Here is a 19041-nt window from a genome sequence, read left to right as displayed (position 1 = left end):
ATAAAATTGATGAGCAGATTGTGATAAATAAAGACCATGCACAATTTAAAAGGGGTAAATTTTGCTGGAGCCAAAAGGACAACAGAGGAGAACTCAAGGTAGTTCTCAAGACAGGAAGGTGCAACCATTAAGGTGGCCAGTTCTTAAGAAATTGCCTACCACACATGTCCTACCACACCTTTAAAGCGCTCCATGGCATAGGACCGGGTACCTTCGAGACCGACTTCTGCCACCAGTAGCCTCCCACCGACCAGTCCCCTCCCACAGAGAGGGTCTCCTCAGGGTGCCATCAGCCAAGTTATGTCGGCTGGCGACACCCAGGGGGAGGGCCTTCTCCGTGGGAGCCCCAGCCCTGTGGAATGAACTGCCCCCGGAAATACGCAAGATCTCCGACCTCCGGGTGTTCCGCTGCGCACTCAAGACCCTGTTGTTCCGCCAGGCAGGGCTATCAACATAATAATTTTAAATTGGGGTATTTTAAATTTTTGGGGTTTTAAATCGGCCAAACCTATTTAATTATTTTAATTTTTAATCATTGTTGTGTCCTGTGTTTTTAAATTGGCTGTACACCGCCCTGAGTCCTTCGGGAGAAGGGCGGTATAGAAATAAAATTATTATTATTATTATTATTATTATTATTATTATTATTATTATTATTATTATTATTATTATTATTATTATTATTATTGTTATTGTTATTGTTATTGTTATTGTTATTGTTATTGTTATTATTGTTATTATTATTATTATTATTCTCCTCATGGGCTAAAGTGTGAGAACAACAGTGTTGGGAGGAAAATCCATCTGATTTCAGTTCCAAGCTGAGAGAAAGAGGCTGGAAGCAACATGGAGGCTGATTGGAAAGAAAGTTTAATGATGAAGCAGAACCACCAGGATTTGTGGTTGTGGTGCACCTGACAAAATGGTTGAATGAGTGGATGGATCTTTATAGGTTTCTGTGACTTTGAAGTTTGAAAGGTTCTGGGGTTGATGCATTGAAGGGGCTTGTGTTCTGAAAGGGTGTTGGGCAATTCCTGTTATGGCTAATGGCTTTCCTCCTGTGTTAGATCTTGGGTGAGGGGCTGCTTGTTCTAGCCCTACCAATCTGCTTTTGTTAGCTGACAAACTTTGCTACAAGGAGTTTCAAAATATCTTCTCTCGAATGGATTACCGTGTTTCCCCGAAAATAAGACCCTGTCTTATATTTTTTTGAACCCTGAAATAAGTGCTTGGCCTTACTGCCATGCGCTCAAATGCCCGGAAGGGCCACCATCAGTGAGCTGTTGGACAGCATTACTTGGTCTGTTGTGTGGATGTTTGGGTGGTTTAGGGGTGGGGAACTGTGGTGGGTAGGAGTGTGTTTGGGGATTGTTATGTGCGCGGGACCTGGTCTTTGGGTGTTAAGTGAATTTCGTTGTATGGGTATACTGTGTATACACATACAATGACAATAAAGTAGTTATTATTTTAAATTGACAGTATACACAGCAAACGAAATGACCATGTTGGACTTCGTATCCCAAATCACTATAGTTATTATTATAATTATTATTATTATTGGTTAATCTTTATTGAGCCTTGGTAGTACAGTGGTCTAAAGCACCCTGTTATTAAGACCAGCTGCCTGCAATTACTGCAGGTTCGAATCTCGCCAGGCTCAAGGTTGACTCAGCCTTCCATCCTTTCTAAGGTAGGTAAATTGAGGACCCAGTTGTGGGGGCAATAAGCTGACTTTGTATAAATATACAAAAGGATGAAGGCTATTGCTGAGCACATTGTAAGCCGCCCTGAGTCTCCGGAGAAGGGCGGCATATAAATCAAATTAAAAATAAAAAAAATGAGATTCACAGCCTTTGAGGCTGGTTAATAGCTCAGCAGCTCGAGTCCTAACAAAGGACCTAGGAACTGTTAATTATTATTATTATTATTATTATTATTATTATTATTATTATTATTACTACTACTACTACTACTACTACTACTACTACTACTACTACTACTACTATCAGGGGATCTCTTATTTTAGGGGAAACAGGGTACCAAATCTGCATTTCTAAAAGCTGTCCTCCACAGTTTCTGCTTGGGGGCAGGGAGACTGGGGCTAGTATCTGCCTTCCTTAAGATTTTTTTCCCCCATTTCTCCTCTAGGGGAAATATTCTATCTTTTTAAAAAAAAAAAAAAATTTTCCAAAATATTTCATTCTTCTGGTGGGGAGGGGAGGGCTGGGGGGGTGGAATTCCCACAACAGCAATATGGGAAAGTGGGGCTGAAATTAACATCAACAACAAGTGAAGTCATCCCTATTGCGGAAATATATTCATCAGTTAGGGTGGCTGAGAATTCAATACTCTTTTGGTTTTCAGTCACCCATTTGAATTACACCAGGTAATTCAAGATAAGGTGGAATGCTCCTGAGCTGGGTGATCAGGTTAATAATAAATAAATAAATAAATAAATAAATAAAGAAACCAGCTCCTGTTGCTCCTTTGAATAACAATGACTATAAAGTTGGAAGCCTGCTAGGGTTTATGGAGAGGATATTAGGAAGGAATATTGGAATGTCAGGTGCTTCCTTTTCCGAGCAGCAGGTGCATTTTCTCCTGCAAAACTTTTTTTTTTAAGCGTCAGGAAGCTGAAAGGCTGCCATTGTTCACATCGGGGACAGGTTGGTGAAAAAGACATTTGAGAAGGCAGCCAACCAGGGATCTCAGGTGAAAACAGTCCGTTGCGCAGTCTTTTCGCCAGGGAACGCGGCCCTTGAACGTTCAGCCGGAGGAGCTTACAGAACGAGGCTTTTTACCGAACGTTGTTTGATGTGGAGTTTTGTTTTGCTTTTTTTCCTGCGTAGGATTTGGCAAAATGGAAAAGTAGGCGCAGGAGTCACACCTCAGATCTGCAGAGGAAAAAGGAGGAGAGAGAAGAAATTGAGCGAAGGAGTTCGGAAAGCTCGGAGCGGCGTAGCAAAACCCTGAGAGAAATGCAGAGAGACAGGTAATACTAGCCAGCTGCGTCTAGTAGCATTAAAGGCTTAATCCTTTTTAGGTTGGCTTGAATTCAGCAGCAACTAGATTTCACTGATTGCCTTTGAATTTATTTTACACACGCTCAGTTTGCTGGCATATTTAATTTTCAGGTCTTTTCACCGGGAGTGAAAATTTGATCATTGCATTCCTAAATAATTAAAAGATAGTCATCTACTACCAGTAAAATTAATTTACCAAATAGGTCATTAATTTAAGTACGCATTTTGAAAGGAACCTTTTAATTTCAGCTTCATTGAAGGTTGCCGTACTAGCTGGGTTCATTTTCAACTGCCTCATTGGGTTTTTTTTTTTTGCTTTTAAGGCAGAGGTCTTCAAACTTGGCAGCTTTAAGACTTGTGGACTTCAACTCCCAGAATTCTCCAGCCAGCTGGCTGGAGAATTCTGGGAGTTGAAATCCACAAGTCTTAAAGCTGCCAAGTTTGAAGACTTCTGGTTTAAGGTATTTTTCTCTGGATTCCAAACCGGCTTGTTTTGACACAGGCCCCATTTCTGCATTTTTAATATAAGTCTTATATAACTACTGGGGAGAATTGTAGAGGGGAATGGGGGGGGGTTGTTTGTCTTGCAAAAGAGACTTTTAAAGAACTTCCCTGGCCTGTCTCATTTTGTCCTAGTTTGACGCTATCAGGTATCCTGAGTTCTTTTCAGGTGAAATACAAGGGGCCCCTTCACACTTCCTTAAGAAGGAATGCACAAATAACATTCTGTTTATAGACAGTCCTTGACTTACGAGCACAGTTGAGCCCAACATTTCTGTTGCTAAGCAAGACGGTGGTTAAGTGAATTTTAGCCCCATTTTAAAACCTTTCTTGCTCCAGTTGGGAAGTGAATTGCTGCAGGTGTTAAGTTAATAACAGGGTTGTTAAGTGAATCTGGCTTCCCCATTGACTCTGCTTGTCAGGAGGTTGCAAAAGTGATCACATGACCCCGGGGCACTGCAACAGTCATAAGTACATGCCAGTTGCCAAGCGTCTGGATTTTGATTGCGTGACCATGCAGATGCTTGCAACAGTCCCAAGTGTGAAAAACCATCATAAGTCATTTTTTTTTCAGTGTCGTAACTTCAAGCAGTCCCTAAATGAACGATTGTAAGTTGACGATTGAGTTTGATACCATTGGGTCTTAAAATATAATCCCCCTAATGGTCAAGCAGCATGGGAGATTTTACCCTTTCATTTGAAACGTCCACCAATCCTCTTTATCTGACATAGATTTTTTTAAAAAAAAGTCCAGAGAAAAATGTGCCACCAAGCATCGCGAAAATAGTAGTACATGTTACTTTGGGGACAAAAGAGTGTTGTAGAACAGCCTTGAATCTTACTGTGCCCCCTTTGAATTAGCATAACTGCAACCTTACAAGTTACAAACACACACACACACACACACACACACACACACACAGAGCAGCGGTGGGTTTCAGAAATCGGTTCGCGGGTGGGTGCACCTTCCATGCATGCACCCAGCCTCAAAAACGTGTCTAAATAGGATGGCATTACATCCGGCTGTGTGGGCGGGGGCTCACCCGCAGTCGCCGCTACCAGTTCACCTAAACTGGTGCGAACCGGCAGAATACCACCTCTGACACAGAGGCTGTCAGCACTCCAAACTACATTCGTTCCAGTGCTGACATAAGGAGGAGAAGAGAGGGCAGCTGGCAAGAGGACGCTTGACTTTTCACCTACTTATTTTCCCTGAAGATAATATCCCCTAGGAGATGGGAGGGGAGGGGGGACATTCCTGGGAGCTGAAGTAGTAGATATGGGGAGAGTGATTTGGAAGATGGCCAATGAGACGCAGAGAATTGGGGAACGGAAAGGGAAGGTTTGGGGTCAGGAAGTCAGTGTTGGCTACGACGTAGTTGGGAACAGATTGTCGTGCTTAATAAATGAAAGATTTCATCAAAGACTATTTGTTTGGAAATGCAATTTATTTGAGATGACACCGTAACCTGACAGAGGCTACTTTTGAGGTTACCGGTTACCCAGAGCTCTTGCTTTTCTTCTAGAGAGAGGCGAGATCAAGCTCCTCTGAGGAACTCTTGGCAGGAGACGGAACAATTGTATTTCTCGAACGATGATGTCTTTCGGGAAGAGAAAGCGTCTCCCAAAGTTGGCGTTCCAACCGAAGCAAACGGAGGCTTGAAAAGGGAAGATGATCATGAGCTGAGGAAACGGAAACCGGAGCGTGGGGTGAAGGATGAGCCTCTCGTCTCAGTAGACAGCCTGGCCGGAGAAAGGACGGAGTCCCCTTTGCCAAGTTCCCAATCATCCAATGCCCAAACCGGATCTAGTCGGGTTTCAGCCTCCCTATCAAGGAGTTATCAGAAGACGGACACAGCCAGGCTGACATCGGTGGTCACCCCGAGGCCGTTTGGAGCCCCTATGAGAGGAATCTCCTCGCTTCCCAGGTCCTTTACGGTAAAAGCTGGCTTCTGTCTTAAGATTTGGGGAAGCACCTCTGGCTAATTTTACACTTTAACTGCTTCTGTATCTACAGTCAGAATGTATCTAAAATATAAAGAAGGATATATGATATATGAACAATTAATCAGTGGAACAACTTGCCTCCAGAAGTTGTAAATGTTCCAACACTGGAAGTGTTTAAGAAAAGATTGGATAACCATTTGTCTGAAGTGGTGTAGGGTTTCCTGCCTAAGCAGGGGGTTGGACTAGAAGACCTCCAAGGTCCCTTCCAACCCTGTTCTCTATTCTATTCTATTATGTGTTAAATACACAATCGCAGTCATGTCATGAAAAACCACAATGACATATTGGATGTACCGCATCTGCAATTTACCTGAGTGTTTCAGGAATATTAGAAAGACGAGGCCGATCTTCTTTAGGATTCGAGATGGGTATTGAAATTGGTAGCAGCAAATTAAAGGCTCCATCTACTAGGACCCAACATTCATTCTTGTTGAGATTCTGCTTGTTACGTGATATGTTTGGGTGTATATAGACGCATAAGCTCCTTATGGAGATTTCCTACAGAAATGGTAAAACTACTCACATAGGAGAAATCAAAACATGATATTTCACTTTGGATTTGTAACTATTTGTCCACTATTTGTATATCATCACATCAAACTTAGTGTTTTAAATTCTTTAATTTATTTGTAAAATATTCCTACCCCAGAGGTGGATTTTAGCAGGTTCTGACCAGTTCTGGAGAACTGGTAGCGGAAGTTTTGAGTAGTTTGTAGAACCGGTAAATACCATTTACGACTGGCCCTACCCACATCTATTCTCTGCCTCCCAAGTCCCAGCTGATCAGGAGGACATGGGGATTTTACAGTAATCTTCCCCTGGAGTAGGGAAGGAATGGGGATTTTACAGTATCCTTCCCCTGGAGTGGGGTGGGAATGGAGATTTTACAGTATCCTTCCTCTGCCACACCCACCAAGCCATGTCACACCCACCAAGCCACACCCACAGAACCGGTAGTAAAAAAAAATTGAAACTCACCACTGAGCAACCCCTTCTATATACTGTATTATATCCTTTCAACTTGGTCTTTTAATGATAAGAAGTATTAGGGGCGACATGATAGCAGTACTCCAATATCTACCTGTATCTACCTGTATTCTGTCCTGGTCTCCTGGAAGGAAGGCAAAGATATAAATCTCACCATTTAATGCAAACAGGAATTCATGCACTACCCTCAGCTGTGGTGCAATGCAGAGACACCTGCAGAAAAAGTCAGATCCAATTAAATTAGGGACACATAATGTGTTTCCCTGATCCCAGCATTTCACTAACTCTGCTTGGCTTTTTGAGATGGATTGGCTTCTTATTCAATTCAATTCGATTGAAAACATTGCAGGAATTGGGTACGTCTAATCTAGTGAAAAGAAGGACTAGGGTGACATGATAGCAGTGTTCCAATATTTGAGGGGCTGCCACAAAGAAAAGGGGGTCAACCTATTCTCCAAAGTATCTGAAGACAGGACAAGAAGCAACGGATGGAAACTAATCAAGGAGAGAACCAATCTAGAACTTAGAAGAAATTTCCTGACAGTGAGAACAATTAACTAGTGGGAACTGGCGTTCAGAAGTTGTGGCCGCTCCATCGCTGGGGGCTTTTAAGAAGAGATTGGACAGTCATTTGTCTGAAGTGATATAGGGTTTCCAGCTTTAGCAGGGCGTTGGACTAGAAGACCTCCATGGTCCCGTCCAAATAACTATTCTATATTAACACTGAAGATGATTAGCAAGGCACATAGGGCCTGGGAAAACATGGGGAGGATTTTCAGTAGGTGCTGCCCAGACTAATGTTGGAGATGTCTCTTTTAAATACCTTTCTTCCAGATGGATGCAACTGTGAAATACAATGGAGGACTGGAAGGGCCCAAGAGTGCTCAGTCAGGGCACAGCAGGGGCTCCGAGGCTCAGACAGGAGGAGTTCAAGGCCAAGGCAAGATGGAGCCCCAAGTTGCAGAAGACAGCAAAACCAGAACAAGCCACTTGCTGGAGGAGCAGAGAAGAGGAACGCCTGAGTTGGAGCCTAAATCAGATCATCACACCAGTTCCAACTCGATGACTATCACGTCTTCTGCCCCCAAGGAGAGAACCCTTTCAGCGACTGAGGAGTCAAGACGGCACGTAAGTTGGAGAGAGGCTCCAGTTTTTTTCCAAAATACAGGAAGCTGCACACCTCCAAAGAATTAGGCATTACTTGTAAACTAGAGAAGAACATGGATAACTTTCCTAGAAAAGGGAATATTGAGGTAGTCAGCCTTGTGAATAAATGGGAAGTTCTTCTAATGAATCACAAATGCGAGAGAAGAGTTGAATTTGAAACAGTTTTCTAGGACTCTGTGGCTCATAAGACTTTTTCTAGAGAGGTAAGAAGAGGGCTAGAAAGTGCCATGGCTTGTGAAGAACAGTTTCATGATACAAGAAGTAGCTTCAGAGGTTAATCCTGCGGAAAATGTCTTCTTAGTTGCACTGCTCTGTGGGGTTTAGTCCAGGAAGGCCTCAGTTCCAGTGGTGGGTTGCTCCTGGTTCGCACCGGTTTGCAAGAACCGGTAGTAAAAATTTGTAGTAGTTCGGAGAACCAATAATAACATTGGCTGGCCACGCCCCCGAACCGGTCCCCGGCCCGGTCGCTGCTCGCTTACCCCGCCCACCTCATCAGAGGCTTTTTTTTTTTTTTTACTTTTAAAAGCATTTTTTCTACAACCTCTTCGGCCGAAAAAATGCTTTTAAAAGTTTTTTTTTTAAAAAAGCCTCTGATGATCGCACGATTCAGCTGGGATCGTCAGAGGCTTCTGAAAGCATTTTTTCTCCAACCTCTTCGGCCCGAAGAGGTTGTAGAAAAAAAAAATGCCTTTAAAAGCCTCTGACGATCCCAGCTGAGTTGTCTGATCGTCAGAGGCTCCTGAAAGCATTTTTTTCTGAAATCTCTTAAGGTTGTAGAAAAAATTCTTTTAAAAGTAAAAAAAAAAAGAAAAAAAGTTGGCCACGCCCACTCAGTCACTTTACCCCCCAAGAAGCCATGCCCACAAAATAAGCCACGCCCACAGAACCGGTAGTAAAAAAAATTAGAACCCACCCCTGCTCAGGTCCTGTCTGTAAGGACTGTTATATTCAGGTTGTTTTAGTGTTCTGATTGATTTCTAACACTGCAAACAATAGGTAGGTTCTTAAATCACTTAAGATGTCAGGAGGGACAGGACATAAATAGTGATTGCCCCGGCTATGCCTGAAACAATCTAAAAAGACTAGCTAAGGTAATGTGAATGAATGACTCTTGACATTCTTTTCTCTGGTGTCTTCTTCCTCCTCCTCCTCCTCTTTTTAGGAGCAATACAGTGATATGAGAATCAGTATAAATCAGAAACCAGGCAGCAATCGTAACTTTGGATTTGCCGTGTCCCAGAATCCTTCTGGTGTCTTTGTGAAATCAATCGAAGAAGGTAAACACCAGTATTTAACTCTTGCAGTTATTTTGGGAAAGGAAAGAAAAAGAAGGAAAAGGAAGGAAAGGAAGGGCAGGGAAGGGAAGGAAAGAGAAGGAAAGGAAAGGAGGGATGGGGGGAGAGGAGGAGAGTGGGGAGAAGGGGAAAGGAAAGGAAAGGGGAAAGAAAAGAGAAGAGAGGAGAGGAAAGGAGAGGAAAGGAAAGAAGGAAAGGAAAGGAAAGGAAGGAAAGGAAAGGAAAGGAAAGGAAAGGAAAGGAAAGAAAGGGAAAGGAAAGAAAGGGAAAGGAAAGGAAAGCTATGACTCTGAGAAAGGTTGGCAGTTCAGTGGTTCGAATCTCTAGTATAGGTCTCCTGTGTGAGCAGGGGGTTAGACTAGATGACCTCCAAGTTCCCTTCCAACTCTGTTACTGTTACAAAGGAAAGGAAAAATTCAGGTTGGAAGAATGTAAAAAAAATGTAGAGACTGTGGACTTGCCAAGTTGACTTGCTTTAAGTCTCTGCTGGTTCCTTCTAAAGCCTCAAACAATTTGATATTAGCATTCAACTGCAGGACCATCTCATCTCCTAACAGCTTTTACTATGAACCTAGGCAGGCCTATGCAGGAAAGTCTGGCCGAACTTTCCAACATTGATCTTCCTGCCAAAAGATTTTCTTTTTCTTCAGAAGAAACGCCCCTTCTGGTGTCGCAGAAACTTTCATGGCACCATCCAGCATTCCAAAGGGGCACTTTGCAAAGTGGTCTCCGCTTGAGCCCAGAACATTACTTCATCGTCATCTCCTTCCCACACCTGCTCCGAAGGGCGCCCACGCAGCCAGCCCTCCCAGGCAACGCTCTGAAAGCAGGCAGCTGCCTTAAGGCTTTAGGAGAGAGGCTTTGCTCCAGGGGTGAAATCCAGCAGGTTCTGACAGGTTCTGGCGAACTGGTAGCGGAAATTTTGAGTAGTTCGGAGAACTGGCAAATACCACCTCTGGATGGCCCCAGAGTGGGGTGGGAATGGTGATTTTGTAATATCCTTCCCCCAGGAGTGGAGAGGGAATGGAGATATTGCAGTATCCTTCTCCCAGGAGTGGGGAAGGAATGGGGATTTTGCAGTATCCTTCCCCCAGGAGTGGGGAGGTGTGGAGAAGGAATAGGGATTTTGCAGTATCCTTCCCCCAGGAATGTGGTGGGAATGGATATTTTGCAGTATCCTTCCCCTGGAGTGGGGTGGGAATAGAGATTTTGCAGCATCCTTCCCTGGAATGGGGAGGGAATGGAGATTTTGCAAAATCCTTCCCCCAGGAGTGGGGAAGGAATGGGGATTTTGCAGTATCCTTCCCCCAGGAGTGGGGAGAAGAAATAAGGATTTTGCAGTATCCTTCCCTGGAATGAGGAGGGAATGGGGATTTTGCAGTATCCTTCCCCTGGAGTGGAGAGGGAATGGATATTTTGCAGTATCCTTCCCCTGGAGTGGGGAAGGAATAGGGATTTTGCCGTATCCTTCTCCTGCCATGCCCACCAAGCCATGCCACACCCTCCACGCCATGCCCACAGAACCGGTAGTAAAAAAATTTGAATCCCACCACTGACTAACATGCTCTGCAGAATTGACTCTGGATATTTGGAGGTCTTAATATGTGGTTTTTTTGGCTTTTCTCTCAACAGGCAGCCCTGCAGATTTTTGCCAGTTGAAAGTTGGGGATGAAATCCTATCCCTCGGGGGCACCAACATTTCACACCTGGAGCAGGGCGAGTGGGACACTGCCATCAACCAGGCCCTGGAAAATGGATGCCTCGTCATGGACGTGAGGCGGCATGGAAAGAAGGGTGCGTGTTTAATTACACTGAGGGTAGTGTGTGTTGTCTCCTCTCTATGCTGTATTATGGTGGATGACTTCTGAATTCTTACAGCCTTCATCAAGAGCTGGTGGTTTGTTTCCATTAAAATGTATCTGGGGTTAGTATTTCTGCTTTTGTAAAAAAAAATAATAAAGTATTTATGGCAAGAAATATATTTATTATTTTGGTATCGTTGCATGAATTACAGCGTAACTAGCAGGTTGAGCAAGTTTGCTTTCTAGAAATTGGGAAGTCATCTCCTGGAGTAAAGAGGTGCTTGGAAAGAGTTGATCGCAATCTACCGTACTTTGATTGTGTCTATTCATTAGACAACGATATGCTGGAAGACTCTTAAGATCAACTTCACTTCCCAACTTTTTGAAAATTCTTCTGATTTAAAATAAAGTTGATGTCAGTAAACTTGCTATTTGTTGTGCAAACTAATTCTTGCTTTGGGGAAAAAAAATTGTCTATAGGAGGGGTCTCCAACCTTGACAACTTTAAGACCTGTGGACTTCAACTCCCAGAATTCCTCAGCCAGAGGAATTCTGGGAACTGAAGTCCACAAGTCTTAAAGTTGCCAAGGTTGGAGACCCCTGGTCTGTAGAATAGTTGTTGTTAGTAAACTTGCTGTTTATTGTGCACACTTTTGACTAACTCCTTGCTTTGGGGAAAAGGCGGTCTTTCATGAAAAGCCCTAACAGATTATTCCACATTAACATCCCAAATCACTCCTTCCTTCTCCTATCCTCTATTATATATATATTTTTTTCCTCCTCTTTAAGTGTTGCTCAGATGTATTTTTCTCAGTTCCCTTTACACTTTGACATTCCCCCTGTCTCCTTTTCTCAATTTCTTTTGATCTCCACATATCAATCAGATTGGGGTAAAGACCAGCCTTTCCCGCCATTTGCAAGGCACAAAATCCTCAATCTTACCAGTATGGCTACCAACATTATAGGTACATCTGAAAACAAATGGATTGATGCCACATCCGGAGACCGCACTTCAACGCAAATTCAACAAATGTCAGAAAAGGAGGTGCACAGCCATTTGAAGAATGATGTAAGTATGGACGTGTACCTCCAGAAGGAAGTGTTTGCAACTTCTACTCATGGCGATTACAAAACGTAACATTGTCCTTTTAACATTAAACCTGGGGTTGTACCAGGGGTGAAATCCAGCAGGTTCTGACAAGTTCTGGAGAACCGGTAGCGGAAATTTTGAGTAGTTCAGAGAACCGGCAAATATCACCTCTGGCTGGTCCCGGAGTGAGGTGGGAGTGGAGATTTTGCAATATCCTTCCCCCAGGAGTGGCGAGGGAATGGGGATTTTGCAGTATCCTTCCCCTGGAGTGGGTTGGAAATGGGGATTTTGCAGTATCCTTCCCCTACGCCCACCAAGCCACGCCCACAGAACCGGTAGTAAAAAAATTTGAATTTCACTACCGGGTTGTACCATATTCTTCTGTATGGGTAAGTCTTCTGTAAGTGACCTGGAGACATGGGAGTATCTTCAGTATTTTGAGAGCCATTTGGAGATCGTAGTTAAGGATATTGAGCTAGAAACTGGGAGACTGTGAGTTATAGCCCTGCTTTAGACATGAAGCCAACTGGGTGACCTTGGTCTGGTTCCCTAAAATTTCAGGGACTAATCCAAGCAGTTGCCAGGAGTCGAGGATGACACAAAAGCGTGCATGCACCCACAGCCACACAATATGAACCAGTTGCCCAAATGTCTGAATTTTGATCGCATGACCATGGGGATGCTGCCACGGTTGTAAGTGTGAAAAATGGTCATAAGTCAGTGCCGTTGTAACTTCGAACGGTCACTAAATGAACTGTTTTAAGTTGAGGACTACCTGTACATTCATTGGAGTGGTGCGGTGACCTAGAGGTGGAGCTCTCGCCTCAAGGAGGCTGTCAGTTCGATCCTAGGTAGAGACAGATATTTTTCTCTCTGGGCACAGTGAGAATATACCGTATTTTTCGGTGTATAAGACGCACCGGAGTATAAGACGCACCTTAATTTTGGGGAAGGAAAACAAGGAAAAAAGTATTTTACCTCTGCCTACCAGCACTTAAGGTGGCGCCGCCCTCCTCTTCCTCCTGCAAGCGAGAGGTGCAGGGACTACTCGCTTTCCCCCAAAGAGACCCCTAGCATGCTGTGGGGGAGGGACAGAGCATAGCCTGAGGAACAACCCTCCCTCTTCGGGACAGTGTGTGTGGGGGGAAATCTGCTCTGCCGGCCGAACCCGCGATCCCCTTCCCAATTCCAAACATGGGGTGTGTGCAGAGACAAAAAAAAAGTGTACCGTGTTTCAGACAGCGGATCTGGCCAGGAGGAAAGAGAAGTTGAGTCTGCTGAGAAGGAGGACAGGAGCGCGCGGCTCTGCAATGTGCAGAAAAACACTTTTAGGCGTCAGCGCTACAATCTCCTCCCCAAATCCAAAGCACTTCCCAGTTCCCCGCTGCACATTGCAGGGGAACTGGCCGCCACCTGAAGCGCGACTCTTGAGGTTTGCATTTTGGAATCTGGGCAGCGATGACTGGAAAGGAGGAACGTTTCCCTTTAGGGGCTCCTATTCAGCTCGGCTTGGCTCCTGGGCGCAGAGAGGGTTAGGCAGCGGCGGCGGGGGCTCCTCACATTGCTGGGGAGTGAAGTCAGCGCGGCCAGAGGGGTGACCAGCCGCAAATCGTGGCACCCGCCTTGTTCCCCAAAGCTGCTGGGCAGATTCCCCCCCCCCCGTCCCGAAGTGGGAAGGTTGTTCCTCAGGCTGTGCCCCGACCCAGATCCCTGCCGCCTGGAACTGGCCGAAAATGGCCGAAGGGTGGGGGCCGGCGGGTGGGCGGGGCTACATTCGGCGTATAAGACGCACCCAGATTTTCACCCCCTTTTTGGGGGTAAAAAGGTGCATCTTATACACCGAAAAATACGGTATCTGCTGAACAAAACTCCGCATTGGTGACAGGAAGGGCATCCGGCCATTAAAACACTCTGCTAGCTCCATTCAGTTGCCCAGACTCCACCCCGCAAGGGATTATGGGGTCATTAAAAGAAGATGGCTACCTGTACGATCCTTCTATAGAACTTTTGAATTGTGCATAAAAATTAAAATGCAGCTATTCTGGGCATCAGTTTTCAGAGGGTTGATAGTTTGGTTTGTCAGAAGGGCCAAAGTCTGGTGTTACCTCTCGGAGGTGTAAGAAAAGGTGAGATTAAAGCCATCCTATGCTGTTTTTTCCATTTTCAGGGGTCTGAAACAAAAGTCAATGGAATGCAAGACGATACAAGCTCCCGTGAACGAAAAGGTAAAACTGCCAGGTGTACTTGAAGTAAGAGATCTTAATTTTTAATTAGTTTAGCTGAAGAAAGGGACCAGTTCTATAAATCAGTGGCTCCCAACCTTTGGGACACCAGGGACCAGTTCCGTGGAGAGAGATTTTTCCGCGGACTGGAAGGGGCATGGCTTCACGTGCTGTGTGCATCCCGCGGATGGGGCTTTGCTTATTTGCATGGACCGGTTACTGGGATGCTATGGTAACCGGTTCCGATCCATGAACCAGGGGTTGGGGACCCCTGCTATAAAGAGTAAAGAATAAATAATTTTTTATTAGCTGCTAATAAAAACACAGTGGGTTTAGAAATAATTTTTTTAAAAAGGTAGAAATGCAGCAAGTTGACAGAGCCTTGGGTGTTAGAGTGCAGTCCTGCAGGCTACTTCTGCTGCCTGCTGGCTGCCTGCAATTTGGTAGTTCAAATCCCACCAGGCTAAAGGTTGACTCGGCCTTCCATCCTTCCGAGGTCGGTAAAATGAGGACCCAAATTATTGGGGGCAATATGCTGACTCTGTAAAACCGCTTAGAGAGGGCTGTAAAAGCACTGTAAAGCGGTATATAAGTCTAAGTGCTATTGCTATACCAAGAGGGGAAGTTTTTAACCTGTTCTGAGTCATCCGCCTTCCAACCCCTTTTTTCAACCTGCTGGGCATGGTGAGTTAACAGCGTCTTCCAGAGGGATGGATAAGGGGTTTCAAGCTTTAAAAAAACCTCTTACCCTGGTCAGGTATATTTGTCTGTGTGCCCTATAAGATTTGGCCTTCTTTTTCTTCTTTTTTTTTTATGTCAGCCTTTTATGGGAAAACAAGGGGAGAAAAACATAACCTGTAACCTAACACTAGACTGCATTGTCAGCTAGAACTGTGTGTGATGGTCAGAAAGCAGAAGTCTGTTTCTTTTCAGCCCAGCTTACAGTACAGCCTGGGAACAAAATTTTAGCCATCTAGGACAGGGTATAGGGACACGGTGGCTCAGTGGCTAAGACGCTGAGCTTGTCGATTGAAAGCTAGTCAGTTCAACAATTCGAATCCCTAGTGCCGTGTAACGGGGGTGAGCTCCCGTTACTAGTCCCAGCTTCTGCCAACCTAGCAGTTCGAAAGCACGTAAAAAAGGCAAGTAGAAAAAATAGGGACCACCTTTGGTGGGAAGGTAACAGTGTTCCGTGCACCTTTGGCATTTAGTCATGCCGGCCACATGACCACGGAGACATCTTTGGACAGTGCTGGCTCTTCGGCTTTGAAACGGAGATGAGCACCGCCCCCTAGAGTCGGGAACGACTAGCACATATGTGCGAGGGAAATCTTTACCTAGGACAGGGTCTTTAAAGAGTGACCATCATGGTGCTTGCTCCCCTGCTTAGTGCTGACTTGGGAAAGCTCTATAAACTGGGGTGAGCTCCTTCCCAAAGAATAAAATTTGAAAAGGGGTTGATTGAGAAGACCTTCCAGTCCTCTGAGGAGCTCAAACCCTGTGTAGAGTTACCACATCAAATGATTTAGGGGTCCTTGGTGCTTTCTGAGCTTGGTTGTTTCCTTGCAGATGTTTCCTTGCCCCAAGTAGGCAACATAATCAGTAATGACTCTACTACTCATAATGTGGCCTAGTTTGGGTAATGAAACATCTGCAATAAAACAATCAAGCTCAGAGAACACCAAGGACTCCTCATTTCAACCCTGAGTTACAAATAGCTTCCTTTACAAGTGGTTTAGGCTGAGAATAGCATTGGGGTCTGGCAACTCCGCTACAGCAGAATTGGCACTCGGACCTTCCCGGCTGCATGTAACTGCTGGTTTGGTTCTGATCTGATGATGCTTCAGTGGGTCCATGTTAGTGAGGAACGGAGCTTTGATTTAGGCTCTGGAAAATCAGGTGCCCCTATCCCCAAAGCAATGACCCATTTGTTTGAATGCATCCAAGTCAATGCCTTGTATATAGAGGCACCATGGTTCAGTGGCTTAATGACACTGAGCACCGGCAGTTTGAGCCCTAGTACTGTAGGGTGGGGTGAGCTCCTGTCACTCGCCTCAGCTTCTCTCCACCTAACAGTTCAAAAGCATGTTCTATGCAAGTAGATAAATAGGTACCACTTCGGTGGGGAGACGAGCTGGTGCTCTGTGCAGGCAGGCAGATTCCAGATGGCTCTAAACCTTCCCGGTTTTGGTGCCCACTTGTAGCTCTGGGAAGGAAAGGGGCCTTTGGTGACAATGCAGAAAGAGCCGCTCGTCTTTCTCTCTGGTGTGAAGCCAGCTCGCCCTCCAGTGGCGTACCCTGGAAGTACACAAGTATGCCCTATAGCAGGGCAGGTACCTTGTCAAGCCAAACTACTACTCTGCAATAGCATTGTGGTTTCCTGGTTACTGTAACAATGCCAAACAACAACTACAATAATAATACCTTGGATATTTTCAATAAAATTAGACCACACCACACTGACCTGTTTGTATCTCCGTATTTTTTTTTCCAAATAGACACAGAACCTATTTCTTTGAAAAACTTAAAAAGGCGATCCCAGTTTTTTGAACAAGGTAAAAGCAATCAGTATTCCCACCCCAAAAAAGCTAACATTTCATGTAATTTCATGAAATCGTGCCTCCCCTGCCTTCTCTTAATCAGCCTGTGGTGTTGGGTTCTATCGTGCCAACTTTCTTAATCTCTTTCCGTTCTTTTCCTCAGGAGCATCAGGTTCCTTTCACAATTCATGGGTGTATCTTTGTGGTAATGGGATTTGTGTGTTCCTTTTTTCCCCTCACACCTTTGACACTCTTGATAAGTTCAAATCCTGTTCGTAGCGAGCACCAAATGTAGCATGGAAGATGTTCTCATCCGATTCGCAAGCTTTTCTCCTACGTCCTGAAATTTGGCAAATCTGTGTTTTGTAAAATGACCAGTCTGAAACAAATGATCAATGTTAAAGTCATATTTATTATTACAGTTGGTGTATCGGTATGGCATAGCTAGCTAAGGAACAGATGCCTCAACTCCATGAGGCAATTTTAATCCTTCAAAAACTAAAAGAAATGTTTTGGGCCCAGAATCCTGTATCTGAGCTCTTGCAAGCTTCTAGGAGTGTGTTTGGCATGTCACATGTCATCCTTTTCACCCTCACTTCAAACACTTGTGCTTGTTTTATTTGTTATATGTGGAATGTTTTGAAGTGATGAAGACAATTTTTCTCATTGATGTCCGTGCTCCGTATTACACAAGGTCTTTTTCTCTTTCCAGTGTTATTTTACCATTGTCTCAGTTTCTTCAGAATAATGTTTCCATACAAAAGATGAAAGGCCGCTCTTAGTCATAATCATATCTTGCCCTTAGCATCTTTCCCAGGCGCTCTTTTATGGCAAGGCTTTGTGCCCGAGTTGGCAAGACCTTCAGAAATGCAGGCCAAACTTCTCTAAATGCAGAATGTGACTTTATCAAAAAAAAAAAAAAAAGAGGAAAGGAAAGGAAAGGAAAGGAAAGGAAAGAAGGGGAGGGGAGAGGAGGGGAGGGGAAGGGAAGAGGAAAGCAAAGCAAAGGAAAGGAAAGGAAAGGAAAGGAAAGGAAAGAAGGGGAGGGGAGAGGAGGGGAGGGGAAGGGAAGGGAAGGGAAGAGGAAAGCAAAGCAAAGCAAAGGAAGGGAGGGGAGGGGAGGGGAGGGGAGGAGAGAGGAAGGGAAGGAAAGGAAAGGAAAGGAAAGGAAAGGAAGCTGCAACTTGACTTCTTTGTGCTTTTTGGAAGAATCTTTCTCCCAGTACCAGGTTTTTGAATAAGGAATACATATGGTTTGGTACTCTGTTTTTAATTTGGTTTTCCTGGGGCAGCTGAACATCTTGCATTAAAGGTCGATTTTGACCTTTGTCCCATACTTAAAAGAGGGGGAAAAATGTCTCTCAGGAAAATTAATTTCTCACTCACCACCCCAAAAGAAAAAAGATTGCACAACTGACACAGTTGGGGGGGGGGTTCACTGAAATATCCTTGTTCTCCTTGCTGCTTTAACTGCTGTAGGGTAGCTAATATATTTTCATTGGGACCTTAGGTCCAATGGTAATTATTCATTCATTATAATTTTTGGGAAAGTTTGGGAATTTGTCGGTGCATGAAGCTAATGCAGGAAGATTTGCTCATTTTATCTTGGCCTTTCATATTAAATGTTTCTCTATCGAAGCACCTGATCTATCCCAATATGGGAGGAAGCATACTACTCCCCTTTCGCCTTTCAGCTCCAATCCAGGAGCCCTCAAGCAGTCACATTCACCACAAACCATTTTATCAGGTGGCTCAAGCTGATAAAGGGAGGAGAACTTGTGGCTCAGAGGTTAATACAACTGCCTAATATGCAGGCAGCCCAAGTTTGAATCTGAGTAAGGGTATGACTAGCTGATGAGAGTTAAATAGCTTGAAATAGATCTATACTAGTCTCCCTTTATTTCTTTATCAGCGAAATACACACATATACATATACATACATATACATATACATATACATATACATATACATATACATATACATATACAAGATATAGATATAGATATAGATATAGATATATACCCTGTTTCCCCCAAAAATAAGACATCCCCTGATAATAAGCCCAATCGGGCTTTTGAGCGCATGGCAATAAGGCCAAGTGCTTATTTCAGGGTTCAAAAAAATATAAGACAGGGTCTTATTTTCAGGGAAACACTGTATGCTCTCTTGGAAGCATTATACTGAAGAATGGACTTGAATCACATCACTAAGTTTTATCAGCAGGATCACCTAAAAGTTAAAATATAATCCGAACACAGTAAATTGGGAAGCAATTGTGGAAAAGCAAAGATGGAGGCCAACAGTGTTTCTCACAATGTCTGGCATGGGAAGGAAGGAAGGTTCGGCCAGGTGAGGGGGTGACCCAGGCTAGTGAGGAAGAAGGAAGTGGGGAGATGAAAGCTGACA

The 19041-nt window shown here is 44.3% G+C and overlaps 1 protein-coding gene across 24 annotated transcripts in view; it reads left to right on the top strand.

Moving 5' to 3' along the window:
- LMO7 (LIM domain 7) overlaps positions 1 to 19041 on the top strand; it is a 169857-nt gene that overhangs the window by 127212 nt on the left and 23604 nt on the right. For 8 of the 24 annotated variants that reach the window (XM_087895534.1, XM_087895531.1, XM_087895518.1 and 5 more), the window contains 8 exons: positions 2850 to 2992; positions 5051 to 5462; positions 7353 to 7646; positions 8848 to 8962; positions 10613 to 10774; positions 11667 to 11851; positions 14040 to 14097; positions 16593 to 16649. In XM_087895534.1, coding sequence (XP_087751660.1) covers positions 2850 to 2992; positions 5051 to 5462; positions 7353 to 7646; positions 8848 to 8962; positions 10613 to 10774; positions 11667 to 11851; positions 14040 to 14097; positions 16593 to 16649 — 1426 coding nt within the window. The remainder of the gene's footprint in view (positions 1 to 2849; positions 2993 to 5050; positions 5463 to 7352; positions 7647 to 8847; positions 8963 to 10612; positions 10775 to 11666; positions 11852 to 14039; positions 14098 to 16592; positions 16650 to 19041) is intronic. The other 16 variants (XM_087895542.1, XM_087895541.1, XM_087895529.1 and 13 more) reach the window with 3 other exon arrangements.

This window comes from Pantherophis guttatus, chromosome 5 (assembly GCF_059756535.1).
Source record: "Pantherophis guttatus breed Tessera chromosome 5, ASM5975653v1, whole genome shotgun sequence".
NCBI lineage: Eukaryota > Metazoa > Chordata > Lepidosauria > Squamata > Colubridae > Pantherophis > Pantherophis guttatus.
Note: the sequence above shows the minus strand (reverse complement) of the source record. Positions and strands in the feature narration are given on the sequence as shown.